At 51.5% G+C, this 12,861-nt stretch overlaps 5 protein-coding genes across 5 annotated transcripts in view; 3 read left to right on the forward strand and 2 right to left on the reverse strand.

Moving 5' to 3' along the window:
- The window catches only part of LOC6599314 (mannosyl-oligosaccharide alpha-1,2-mannosidase IA), a 66,097-nt gene extending 62,507 nt beyond the window's left edge, over positions 1 to 3,590 (reverse strand). Inside the window, exons 1-2 of the mRNA XM_002024521.2 lie at positions 3,552 to 3,590; positions 1,653 to 2,573 (exon numbers count right to left, since the gene is read on the reverse strand). Of these exons, the coding sequence (XP_002024557.2) occupies positions 1,653 to 2,267 (615 nt within the window). The 5' untranslated portion in view covers positions 2,268 to 2,573; positions 3,552 to 3,590. The remainder of the gene's footprint in view (positions 1 to 1,652; positions 2,574 to 3,551) is intronic.
- A 621-nt stretch (positions 3,591 to 4,211) lies between these two features.
- Positions 4,212 to 6,263, forward strand: LOC6599382 (activating signal cointegrator 1). The gene is made up of 5 exons (XM_026991283.1): positions 4,212 to 4,364; positions 4,446 to 5,582; positions 5,665 to 5,786; positions 5,837 to 6,031; positions 6,104 to 6,263. The coding sequence occupies exons 1-5, from the start codon at positions 4,297 to 4,299 to the stop codon at positions 6,172 to 6,174; spliced, it is 1,593 nt and encodes a 530-aa protein (XP_026847084.1). The 5' UTR covers positions 4,212 to 4,296; the 3' UTR covers positions 6,175 to 6,263.
- A 154-nt stretch (positions 6,264 to 6,417) lies between these two features.
- Positions 6,418 to 6,853, forward strand: LOC6599381 (migration and invasion enhancer 1). The gene is made up of 2 exons (XM_002024519.2): positions 6,418 to 6,477; positions 6,538 to 6,853. The coding sequence occupies exons 1-2, from the start codon at positions 6,452 to 6,454 to the stop codon at positions 6,800 to 6,802; spliced, it is 291 nt and encodes a 96-aa protein (XP_002024555.1). The 5' UTR covers positions 6,418 to 6,451; the 3' UTR covers positions 6,803 to 6,853.
- LOC6599380 (cactin) lies at positions 6,826 to 9,131 on the reverse strand. Its single transcript, XM_026991282.1, has 2 exons — positions 7,701 to 9,131; positions 6,826 to 7,628 (listed from the first exon to the last, which is right to left on the reverse strand). Exons 1-2 carry the CDS (start codon positions 9,111 to 9,113, stop codon positions 6,888 to 6,890), a joined length of 2,154 nt encoding a protein of 717 aa, XP_026847083.1. The 5' UTR covers positions 9,114 to 9,131; the 3' UTR covers positions 6,826 to 6,887.
- A 755-nt stretch (positions 9,132 to 9,886) lies between these two features.
- On the forward strand, positions 9,887 to 12,807 carry LOC6599378 (molybdenum cofactor sulfurase). The gene is made up of 3 exons (XM_002024516.2): positions 9,887 to 9,974; positions 10,067 to 10,217; positions 10,284 to 12,807. Exons 1-3 carry the CDS (start codon positions 9,902 to 9,904, stop codon positions 12,448 to 12,450), a joined length of 2,391 nt encoding a protein of 796 aa, XP_002024552.1. The 5' UTR covers positions 9,887 to 9,901; the 3' UTR covers positions 12,451 to 12,807.
- Positions 12,808 to 12,861: the final 54 nt, after the last annotated feature.

Below are 12,861 nucleotides of genomic sequence, written 5' to 3' on the forward strand. Positions count from 1 at the left end.
AATAAGACTGTACATACAGCTGCGCCGAAAAAAATAGCACCAGTGGACTAATGTGTCTATATTGACGGATTTTGCTTAAACAATAGTTCTAATGAATGTTGTGAAGTCCAATATATAAACTTTATGGTATAATTTATCGTATCCCAGAGCACTGGTATAATTTGCAAACTCCAAGTAAGAATATTTGAAAAGAATAGGATTTTATCAGAAATTTGGGCACCAACAAAAATAGCACCAATTTACAAAGAAATCAAAAAACTATAAAATACAAAGAAACTTTCCACATGTTTTTTGTAAAATATGTTACTTTAGTTGTATTTAAAGGTTGGCATTTTGTTGTAAACCCTTTGGTAGCAACAACAGCAGCTCAACATATTGGCATTAAAGCTCACCTAATTTTCGCATCTTTTCCTTGGGATATTGATCCACGAACCATGCAGGATACCCCAAAGATATTTATTGCTTTAGTCGGACCACAGGATGTTTCTCCATTTTCTTTGGCTCAACTTTAGTACTATTTTGCATACCAAACTTTTTTTGCCCTTTGCCTTCCCGTGAGAAGTGGAATTTTCCTGCTATTTTTTTCGGCGCCACTGTAGCTCTCGACATGTTTTAATTGATTTTCATTCTGCCATTTTCACTCTGATCGTTCCATTCTACTGACACGCACGCACGCGCGCATCTCTAGGTAAAAGTCAGCGACATCGCAGAAAATTACGGCAACCGCGACGGCGACGGTGACGGCGACGGTGACGGCGACAGCGACGTCGACAGCGACGTCGACGGCGATCATCTCGTTTCGTTCTTCTCTGTTTCCATGTACACATCTCCCCACTCCCCATCCCTACCTCGGCCCGACAACAAACGTTGGCTGATTTTTAATGATAATTCCAAGACTTTGTTTTCTATTCGTTTCGTTTGCCTACGGGGGCCCCACAGCAGCGTCGCGTCGTCGGATTCAACGGATTCTGGGTCACTGGAATTTAGCAAAAGCAAAATCAAAAGCAAATAGAAAAAAAAGACAGCAACGCAGAACAGAAAACGAAACGAAGCAAAATGTAAATAAAGAAACACAGCAAAAATCTTTATTAAGACTTGCAAATTTTTAATGGAAGTAATAATTCAGCTAAATGGTGGAATTAACTGAAGAGAAAGTTGAAATTGCAAGAAGGGCATAAAATGCCGCATAAACTATGTATCTCCCATATGCTGATCCCGCCCCCTCCGCCCGCAGCGTCTGGCACAATCAGGAAGCGGAAAGAGCGAGAGCAAGCCTTTAAAGGGGTACGGGTGGGGTGGTACTCTCTTCAGGGCAAGAGAGAGCATGCCGTTGGATGGTGCCAGCGGGTGCCAGACCCACAGCGGGACGTCGCGCAGCCACGTCGCGGAAGTAAGCAGAAGAGATGCGAAAGAGCAAATGGGAGAGGAAGCACAAATAGCGAAATGCTGATAATTGTCCACATACCAAAAAAAAAAATGAAAAAAACCAGCAACAATTAACAAGAAATTCCAAATTAGAGCACGAGAGCGAAAGAGAGAAGGAGAGAGAGGGCAAGGCAGACAGAGATTCAAGGAATGGACAGAGTCGTAGTCAGGGCAAGGTGGGGGAGGGAAAAATGGTTTTTCTAGTACAATATGCTGGCGGGACTTACCTCTTTAATCTTCTGACGTCGCTCCTCCAGAGTGGCGTCCACAGTGTCCGGCGCCTGGTCGTTGCCGCCACCTCCCATGGGCAATTGGATGATTTGCTGGGCGGGATTGTTGTGCGTGGAAACTGTGTCGGAGTCGCCCTGTGCTGGAGCTGCCAGCACGGGTACGGCCACATGGCGGGCATCCTCCGCCTCCGCCCGCTCCTGTTCGAGTTGCTCCTCCAGCGCTGCAGCGGGGGCTGGCGCCTGGACATTGGCTGCATCCGCTTCTCCCGCTGCTGCTGCTCCTGCTGCTGCCTGCGCTGCCGGCGGCTCATCGAGGATGTCGCCCAGCTCTGCTCGAATCTTTTGCTCCAAACGCTGGCGATCGCCAATAAAGTGCGGATCCTCGTTGCGTGACGCATGGGCGGCGAGAGGCGGGGCTGGTATGAATATCTCTGGACCGGCCTTCTGAAAGTGCTTGTAGACGCGGAGGACACGATCGCCGCCAAAGTTATCCGGCAGCAGGAAGATGCCGCCAAAGCACAGGAAGCACAGGGTGACCAAGACGAGGCCAATCAGACATTTCTCTCGCGAATGGAAGTTTGATTTCCGTCCAATTGGACCGATGCGATACATTTTAACAAATTAGTTGTTTTTTTTTTGTGTGTTTTTCTTACTAATAATTTTATTGCTTATGCGGGATTGTTAGGGTTGTTGGTTGCTTTTGTATTATTTTTTCTGGAGGCACACAGCTGTTCGGTTTTTGAGGTTTTGCCGGTTGAGGTTTACAGTTGTTCACAACACACACACACACTGACACACGCGCGCACGCTCGCTCTCGCTTCCTGCCTCTCTTGTGACGTCAGTTATGCGGCAGCATTGTTATTGTTTATTGCTATTTTTGGCAGGTTTACAGCACGCATACAAGTACAATTTAAAGAACTGTATGTACGAAAAGAAACGGTAAATAAAATCGCAGTCCAAAGACAACAATGCTGGCACTGCGGCGTGGCGTACGAACACGAAAAGGAATCGGGGCAAAAGAAGAGCAGCAGCAGACAAAACACAGACAAGCACACGCACACACAGATTTACAGGAACGTTTATGCGTGACACAATTGATGCATTGTTGGTCAAGAAAGGGATTCCTTCAGTTTTCTATTGCAAATACATTGACAAACGCTTGAAGCACAGATCCCGCTATACCGTGTCCCTATACTAAATATTTCATTTTATTGACGATTGATCACGATTAGGTAGCACAGACCTAGAGTACAATGGCAATGAGATTTGTTTGCTTTGAACCACATTTCTCAAGGGAATTTACTTCAGCGCTTGATCACGACTGGGCTCCACTGCATAAACTGCAAGTAACACACATACACACACACACACACACAGTCACTCAAACACAGTGGGACAGACAGGAGAGAGCGAGAGCAAAGGAGAGCAAGCACAGTAATAGGCGCACACGCAATTTTTGCAATACATTTGCTAAAACAATTTGGACGTATGTATTACGGAATATATAGACCGTTATAGCTTGCCAAAAGTACCGCTCGTCGTGAACAATAAAAAAAAATGAACAAAAAGTATTCTGTCGTTACTGGCCACTCTATGATGCGAGGGAAGGTGCGGGGTGCGGTGTGTGGGGGGTCCCTTTCCCCTTCGCTCTCACTATTTTACAGTTACAGCTGACAGACTGGCAAAGACCCAAGAGGGGTGGTTGGTGGGGAGGAAACTGAGGCATCACTTTGATTTTTTTGCTCTTTCGTTTTGATTTTTTTTTTTTTTTGCTTACTGTCTCTTTCTCTCTCTCTCACTCTCCCTGTCCCTGTCACTGTCTCTGCTGCTTCTTCACTTCCACGCTATTGTTGGTGCTTTTGTTGTTATTGGAGGACTCGCTCTCTCGCTCAATACCTGAACGTGTACTTTCTCTCTACTAACACAATGGGCCATTACCGCTGCTGGCGAACATAATATTATTTACAATACGGATTTCACGCAAGCCACGGTTTAATTTAGTTTACAGCAGAAATATCACATATCACATATCGCGGCATTCGATTGGTTTTTTGTTTTGTTTTACATTTTGGCTTAGTTTGTTACATGGAAACTACACGCTGACTACACGCTTGCTACATAATGGGAGAAAAACGAGAGTGTGGACAACAGGCAACACGGCCACAAAATGCAACGCATGCAAGGGGAAATCCACCCCACTTGCAAAATATACCTTGAAAAGCCGATTCGCTTTTTGTCTTCAAGGTATATTCTTGGTTGTTGTCCATACCCGTTTTTATAGACCAGTCAAAGTAACGACTCATTTTTTCGTCGCAGAGCAGAGCGGCATATTTCGCGGCGTTGCCGGATCAGCTGTTGGTGCTTAGTGCTGTTAGCGCGCCATGTTGCTATTAAAGCAGCTGTTCAAAATATCTGAAATTTGTTGCTATGCATTTGTTGATTGTTGTTGTTTTAATTTTAATTTAATATTTTATCATATGTTATTATTACTTACGTTCATAATTAAGTAAAAACAATCACAGCTCAGAATCACGTATTAGCATCAAGAGTTAATCAACACTGCCAACAGCTGTTCGGTTTTGCCTGCGTTTTCAAATATCTCCGTCATTTCGCATTTTGAGTAAATAATAATCGTTTCAACATGGAAAAATGGGTACGGGACACGCTATCCAAGTGCCTGGACTGCGTGGTCACCGACAAGATGATGGAGTGAGTGACCGCCATGGCTGCTGGTTGCCTCCCCTTTCCTCTTCCTGAAATAATACATTTTCGACCGACCCGACTATTTAGGGCCATCTTGGAGATCAAGGATGACTACGACTTTGATAACTATTTCGGTAATCTGCTGTGCGAGGAGAACGAGGAGCATCGCATCTTTCTGCTCAACTGCCGCCGGATGCTGCTGAGCGGCAAGCAGGCGCGCAACAACGCCAAGGGCGGCACGCCGACCAAACAAATGCCAAATAGATCGCCAATAATGACAAAAAAGGCGCCGGTCGCTGGTGCTGCTGGCGTTGGCGGTGGTGGAGCCAAGGGTAAGCAGGGGAAATATGTGAATCTGTATTCGAACGATGGCCGGCTGCAGGGCGACACCATTATGCTGAAGGGACGCCGCCGCTGCGACTGCCAGGCGGCGCAGCACAAGCTTATCAACAACTGCCTCGCCTGTGGCCGGATTGTGTGCGTGCAGGAGGGCAGCGGCCCGTGCCTATTTTGCGGCTGTCCCGTTCACACGTCCGAGGAGGAGCTGCAGCTGGCCAAGGATGCCTCCAAGATCAGCCAGATGGCCAAGAATCCCAGCAAGAGTCAGTTGAAGAAGAAGGAGAAAACCTCGAGCGCAGGCGGCAACCAGAAGTCTGGCGATGGCCTGGAGCAGGCCGTGGCGCAGCGCGATCGTCTGCTGGAGTACGACCGGAACAGCGAGAAGCGTACGACGGTCATCGATGACGAGCTGGACTACTTCCAGGAGAACTCCGTCTGGCTGAGCGACGTCGAGCGGGAGAAGTACGAGAAGCTCAAGAGCGAGATGCACGAACTGAAGCACGGCAGTCGTCTGACGCGCAAGATCAAGGTGGATTTCGCTGGACGTGAGGTGGCCGAGGAGCTGCCCGTCACCAAGGAGTACGAGCAGCAGGTGATCCAAGATTTGGCGGCCATCAGCAAGGCCGCATCCGCATCCACAGGCACATCCCTCACGGGCCACTCGGCCATGGCCTTGGCCCCCAATCTGGGCATGGCCAAGCCGCCAGTGTATCGGCCAAGCAAGGAGCTGAAGAACTGGCCGGCGGCGGCACCCGCAGGAACCGATAATCTGGAGCGCATCTACAATCGTGTGCAGGACAAGGAGCTGCTCGAGATGCAGGACATGCGGCAGTGCATGTCGATGCATCAGCCCTGGGCCTCGCTGCTGGTGGCCGGCATCAAAAAGTGAGTGCATTGGACCCCTCGATGATCATTTCTAACTCATGAATCTCTCTCTCTCTCTCTCTCTCTCTCTCTCTCTGGGCAGGCACGAGGGACGCGTGTGGTACAGCGAGCATCGCGGTCGACTGTGGATAGCCTCGACGGCCAAAGAGCCACATCCCGAGGAGATAGCCCACATGGAGGAGTTCTATCGGCTGCACTACAAGGGTAAGGTGGTCCAGTCTTTGGTCATTTTTCACCCACAACCGCATCCACAGATCCCAATATGAAATTCCCCGAGCATTATCCCACCAGCAGCCTGCTGGGCTGCGTTCATGTGGAGAACTGTGTGCCGCAGGAGGAGTACCGCGACACCTATCCCCGAGGCGAGTCGGACAGTCCGTATGTGTTTGTCTGCAGCAAGCCGGAGCAGCTGCCGATCCTGCTGCCCGTCCAGGGCGATCATAAGATATGTGAGTGTTTGGCCTCGCACCAGCAAAAAGGGGCTGCCTCATGCTGATCCTTTCTCTCCTGCCGATACACAGATGAACTGCCGCTGAAGACGCACAATGCCGCCTGCAAGACGCTGCTGAGGGCCAGGGCCAACAAGGGCTAAGAGCAGCCAAGGACTTCCTCACATTCGATTTCAGCATTTAAAATGCTGATTTAATAAAAAACATAAGCCTCAAAGGGTTAAAGGTTAAATCTTCAGTTGATTTTACTTCCTGAAATCCTAAAAAGGCCATAAACCAGAAAAAGCTAGATATAGCCTTAAAGAAGCTAAAATATCAGCACTTTTCTTACCGATGGATGCCGCTGCTATCGAACTGTCTGGCAACTCTGCGGCGATTTTAGACCAATTTCTGTTTTGATTGGATTTTGAATTTTATGCAATGGTGACCGTGGATGTGGAGTACTGGTAGGTAGATGCCCATCTCCATGAGCTGCTGCTGACCACTCTGGACTCAATCCCTTGCAGCGGCGTTTGCAACTTCAAGCTGCAGTGCCATCTGCTGCGCCAATTCCTCTTGGAGGCGGCCGGCCCCGGTGTGGAGGTCAACTGTCGTCAGGGCAGACGCGGCTCCTTTGAGGTGACGATCGACAAGCAGCTGGTGCACTCGAAGCTGGCCTCCCTGGCCTTTCCCGACCACCAGAGCGTGCTCCAACAGGTGCGTCGGGCGGAGAGCGGCGCGCCCGTGGAGACGGTCCAGGCGGCTCCCATCAAAGATTGCGCTCTAATGTGATTCGAATACAGAAGGAGTGTGCATAGATTTATTCCTAGATTAAAAAAAACAAAAAACGAATAGTGTGCATCTGTAGAGCATGGGATCAGCGACGGTAGCGATAGCGCTTGAAGTGGAACCACAGCTGGAAGATGTTGTTGTGGAACTGGCAGCGGAATCCCCGCTTGTAGCTAAACTCCCACTCCCGGTTGACGATCTTGAACGCAATATCCTCGTACGGCGGTCCCGTGTGGAAGCGCAGCACCGCAAAGTCCCCATTGTCCGCACAGGGTGTGAGGAAGTACTGCGGCGTCTGTGACTTGTCCATCAGGTCCGGATAGAAGATGTTGAATTTGTAGCCCTGGACGATCTTCGGTGGCGGATTGTCCATGTCGTAGTGCGTCTGGTTGTACTTGTTCCACTCGAAGCCCGTGTGGACGCGATTGAAGTAGCGCGGCTTGCGCGGCCGATACTTGTCCGTCGCCAGCTGGGGCACGGCATCCAGGGTGGTCTCCACGCTGAACTCGGCCTCGTCGCCCTGCATCCCCTGGCGCGCCTCGTTCCGCATGCGCTGCTCCTGCGCGGACAGCTGCTGCGGCTTGCCCGAGGACGATGCATCCACGCGCTCGGGACAGACGATTAGCATACGCTGTCGATGGATCCGGCTCTCGTCGTCGCTCTCCTCGTACATGGCGCCATCGTCATGTTCGTCTCGGTCGCCGGCCTGTATACGACGGCCGGTAAAGTCATCCTCCCTGATGTACGGCGGACTGTAGTTGCCGGCCTGGTAGAGGCGGACGGCATTGAGCAACTCCTTCAGCGGTCTATCGTCTTCGTCGTCATCGTCCTCATCTTCTCCAGCGGAGAGGGAACGCTGCTCCTCGGCAGCAGCCGCCTCCCCCGACGCTGGGGCGGCGGCAGCTTCCTCCTCCGTCTCGGGGGCCTGCTGCCTTGACTCCTCCTTTACTGCAGAGGATTGATCCTCCCCGACACCAGCTGTCAGTTCGTCCTCATTCTCCCGCTTGAGGAGCAGCAGCTTCTCGCGCAACAGGGCCTGATGCCGATCCCGGAGACGGGCCCGAGCCATGTGCGCCTTTAGCTGGGAGAGCAGGCTCTCCCAGTAGCTGATGTCGACGCCGTCGGCGCGGCTGTTGATCTTGGCCTCGATGCGCTCACGCATCTCCTCCAGCTGCTTGGCGTTCTTGCCGCGAAAGATGTCCGCCACGTCCTTGACGACACTCTGATGGATGCCGTCGCGTCGCTGGTTGAGCGCACTGGCGTCCGAGTGGAGCTTTTGCTGCTTCTGCAGCTCGTCCTGGACAATGGTGACCATGTCGTTCCAAAAATCGATATGCTTGCCCTGCTCCAGCTCCTCGTACACCTTGATGTCCACCAGCAGATCCTCCAGCTCCTCCATGGGCAGGCCGTGGAGCAGCATATACGGCTCGTGCATTTGCATCTCGAGCGACTCCTCGAGCGGGGCGTTGCCAGCGGCCACATACTGGGCCAGCAGATCGATGGGTTTCGCCCGTCCGTCACGGATCCGTATCTCGCTGCGTAGGCGCGCCTGCTCCAGATGGAACTGATCCTCCTGGCGCTGCCACTCGCGGAACTGGACCGCCTCCTTGGCCCGCTGCTGCTGCATCGCATCGTCCTCGCGCACCTGCCGCTCCAGCTCACGCTCCTGCCGGCGCTTCTTCACCTTTTCCAGCTCCCGCCGGTTCTCCATTTGCTTTTGCAGCGACAGTACCTCCACCGTTTTGGTGGATAGATTTGAGAGACCCTCCACCTGCAGCTTCTTGCCCCAGTGGAAGGTCGAGGTTAGGTTGGAGTCGCCGAAGGGATTATCCTCGTTGGAGTACGTCTGGTATTCGTTGTCCCAGCCCATGCGCTCGCGGCGACGATGCTCTTTGGCCTGCTTCTCCTGCAGGCGGCGTGCGCGCTTCTCTTCGGGTGTCTCCTGGGCCTTCAGCTCCTCCTTGCGGGCCTGGCGCTCTTCCTGATCGCGCAGGCGACGCGCCTCGAGCGTTTGCAGCAGCTTCACGGAACTCATGGCCAATGGCGATTTCGATTGGGTTGGTGGCGTTAAGGAGCGTCGCTTTTTGCTGCTCTTGTGGCTGCTTCTTTCACTGTGGCCACTATCCTTCTCCCGACGCCGCTCACGCTCCTGCCTGTCTTTGTCCCTTTCTCTGTCGCGCGTTGTGTCGTGGTCGCGTTCACGTTCCCGCTTTCTATCCTTCTCACGATGCCTGTCCCGACTGCTTTTGTGCTCGGGACTCCTGCTTTTTCTATCCCGACTCCGTCGCCGGGATTTGGTCTCTTCTCTGGGCATATTTTTTGGAATTTTTCAGGAAATATCGAAATAAAAACAAATTTAATCACAGCCTCAGTGTGACCGTGATGATCATTAAAATATACGGTCTTACCCTTAGAAATGTACCAAAATATACCGTACCATTATCAAAATATATCGATGAAAAAAAAAGGAACTTAGCCCACTTAACCGCTATTTATTTATACTGTTTGCAAACCAAGAAACTTTCACTTAAACTCCGCCAAAATTGTACAAGTTTCATAATTTTATGGAGTGTATTTGAATACCCACTAAGGGTTAATAATTATAATATGCCTATCGATGGTAAGCGCCTAATTTTAATCGATGTTTCGACCAATAATTAATTAGAAGACTGCCATCGATAGTGCGAAATCGTAGACAGGGTGACCGTTTACGGTATTTTTGATACTTTTCGGTGTTTTTTGGGGTTCAAAATGAGCTGACGATATATTTTATCGATAAGTCCGCGGTCACACTGATCGTAGAGCAAACACCGATTCGTGAATACTCTATAAATATGAAATGTTATATTAAAAACTGCGTTAAATACATAGGAAAAGGCAGATGCAATGAAAAAAAACGAAAATCATAAAGTTTACACTAGAACAGACCATGCCTGCAATAGGAAAATTCAGAAAACCTAGGCTTCCCAATGACTTGAGGCCCATAGCCAAATGCGGCAATGTATGCGCAACGAAGGGTATCTTCGAATTTAATTGCGGCAATATTTGCAAATATAAATAATGGTCTTGGTTGTCGCGCCAACAAACAGTCCAGTCCCGAACATGTCGTCATATCAATCAGAATACAACGCCGACGAGCAGGCGGCCATCGACAAAGAATTTACTAGACTTGCCAGTGAGTGCGGTGCTACGCGAAGGGCGGCATGGTGAAATAACCCTCTATCGAAAGATAAGAATCTAATAGTGGCTGTTTTTCCAATTGTTTAGACAACAAGAGCATTTATCTGGATCATGCGGGCACCACCTTGTACGCGGAGAGTCAAGTGACGGCCGCCGCAGAGCAGCTGCAACGCGATGTGATCTGCAATCCGCACACGTGCCGCGTCACCGGCGACTATGTGGATCAGGTGCGCTTCAAGTAAGTGGAGCGGAACGATCTGCGTGTCGGTGCGTCTCGATATTAAATTTGTATATTGTATTTCAGACTGCTGGAGTTCTTCAACACGAAAGAGGATGAGTATCATGTGATATTCACGGCCAATGCAACGGCCGCGTTGTCTCTGGTGGCGGAGAATTTCGACTTTGGCCGGCAGGGGAACTTCCACTATTGCCAGGAGAACCACACCTCAGTGCTGGGCATGCGCGAGAGGGTGCAGGCCAGAGCCATGTACATGCTCAAGGAGGAGGAGATCACTGGCATGGCCTCGGTGCCATCAGCAGCTAATGGAGTTAGTGGCTCTTCTCCTGGTGACAACTCCCTGGTGACCTTCTCGGCCCAGTGCAATTTCAGTGGCTACAAGATCCCCCTCGCGGCCATCGCTGGCATACAGAAACAGGGTTTGCCCCACGGTCTGGGCAAAAAGATTTCGGGAGAGGCACCACAGACAACAGACAACAACAACTACTATGTGTGCCTGGATGCCGCCTCCTTTGTGGCCACCAATCCCTTGGATCTGCAGCGCTATCGTCCCGACTATGTGTGCATTAGCTTCTACAAGATCTTTGGGTATCCCACGGGAGTGGGTGCCCTGCTGGTGAGCCGTCGCGGTGCCGAGGCCTTCCGCAAGAAGCGTAACTTCTTTGGCGGCGGCACCATCAACTACGCCTATCCCCATGCCATGGACCATCAGCTGCGTGAGGTCTTCCACCAGCGGTACGAGGACGGTACACTGCCCTTCCTCTCGATTGTGGGACTCCTCGAGGGCTTTCGCACACTGGAACGCCTGGTGCCGAGAAGGAGCGTGAACGGCGGTGACGTGGCCACTATGGAGCGTATATCGCGCCATGTCCATGGCCTGGCCCAGCACCTAGAAAAGCAGCTTCGCCAGCTGAAGTATCCCAATGGCCAGCCTCTGATCGAGCTGTATAACAGGGTGGGGTATGAGGAGCGCCACCGCCAGGGCGGCATTGTGGCCTTCAATGTACGCACGGACGCTGGTCCCTTTGTGGGCTTCGGTGAGATCGCCTGCGTCGCGGCCCTGCAGGGTATCCTCCTGCGCACCGGCTGCTTCTGCAACATCGGTGCCTGCCAGCGTTACCTCGGGCTGGATGAGACCATGATGGATGCCATTTACAAGCGAGCCGGCCGCATTTGTGGTGACTACTATGATTTGATCGATGGCCAACCCACGGGCGCCGTACGCGTCTCCTTTGGCTACATGACCCGGCGCCAGGATGTGGACGAGCTGCTCAAAATGCTGCACCTCAGCTACCTGGCCACCAAACCACAGCAGCGGCTGCAGCTCATCGAGGAGCAGGCGGGCGAGCTACCCAAGGCCCTAAAGGAGCGGGCCCAGCGCCTGCGGCCGCAGCTCCTACAGCTGGCCATTTATCCGGTCAAGTCGTGTGCAGCGTTCAAGATCGAGGAGGGTGGCGGTAGCGGCGGCGGTGGCTCTGGCGGCACCTGGCCACTGACGGCACAGGGCCTGCAGTATGACAGGGAGTGGATGATTGTGGACATGAATGGCATGGCCGTCACCCAGAAGCGCTGCTCCGAACTCTGCCTGATCAGACCCCTCATACGCGATGACCAATTGGTGCTGCACTTTGGCGACTCGCCCGACGGTGTCTCGCTGCCGCTCTCTCTGGCGGACCAAGCTGAGAATTCTTCGCGATGTCGCAGCAAAGTGTGCCGCCAGCCGGTCGAAGGTCTGGACTGCGGCGATGAGGTGGCCCTGTGGCTGAGCCAGCATCTCGGACTGGAGGGGCTCCGTTTGCTGCGTCAATCCTCGCAGAGGAGCACCACCAACGGTGTGCGGCAGCAGCAGAAGCTCAGTCTTGTCAACCAAGCGCAGTTCCTGCTGGTCAATCGCTCCTCTGTTCGTTCCCTGCAGTTCGAAGAGTCTCTGGACGAGACCGTGGATCGTTTTCGGGCCAACATCATCATCGACACGGGCTCGGCCTTCGAGGAGCTGTCTTACAAACAGCTGACCATCGGCCAGGTGCAGTTCCAGGTAGAGGGGCCCTGCCAGCGTTGCGACATGATCTGCATTAACCAGCGCACGGGCGAACGCTCGCCGGAGACACTCACCACCATCTCCCGCCTGCAGAGCGGCAAGATGCGTTTCGGTATCTACATCTCAAGGATCTCCACAGAGAACAACAAGGAGTCACAGCATCTCACCTGCGGCGATGTCGTTGTGGTCACCTAAACACAGCCAGACACAGCCCTGCATTCCGTGAGTTCCATGTGGAGGGAGGGAGATCCAGTGCGCTTCATGGGGCTACCCTTATAATAGGTGTACCGTCCTTATGCGATTAAGTTCTTATTATCTTTAAGTATTCGATGGAATATTCATACCAAGACACTCCAGATCTGGCTTTCTGATCATTTTCATTATTACGTACAATCATACGTATTTATTTATGAGCTATATATGGCCATTAACATGGAAATGAAAACACATTTCCATCAAATTCTATACCAATATATTCAGAATTGATCATTAGCTTCGATCTTTCAAAAGAGCCATAGTTCATATTTTTCTTTGTCGTTATTATTATTTGTTATTATTTGTATTATTTTCGGCGATTGTTATCCAGTTTAAATAAAGGCGGTTTAA

Source organism: Drosophila persimilis, unplaced genomic scaffold (genome assembly GCF_003286085.1).
Source record: "Drosophila persimilis strain 14011-0111.01,24,50 unplaced genomic scaffold, DperRS2 tig00000663-arrow-arrow-pilon, whole genome shotgun sequence".
Classification (NCBI taxonomy): Eukaryota; Metazoa; Arthropoda; class Insecta; order Diptera; family Drosophilidae; genus Drosophila; species Drosophila persimilis.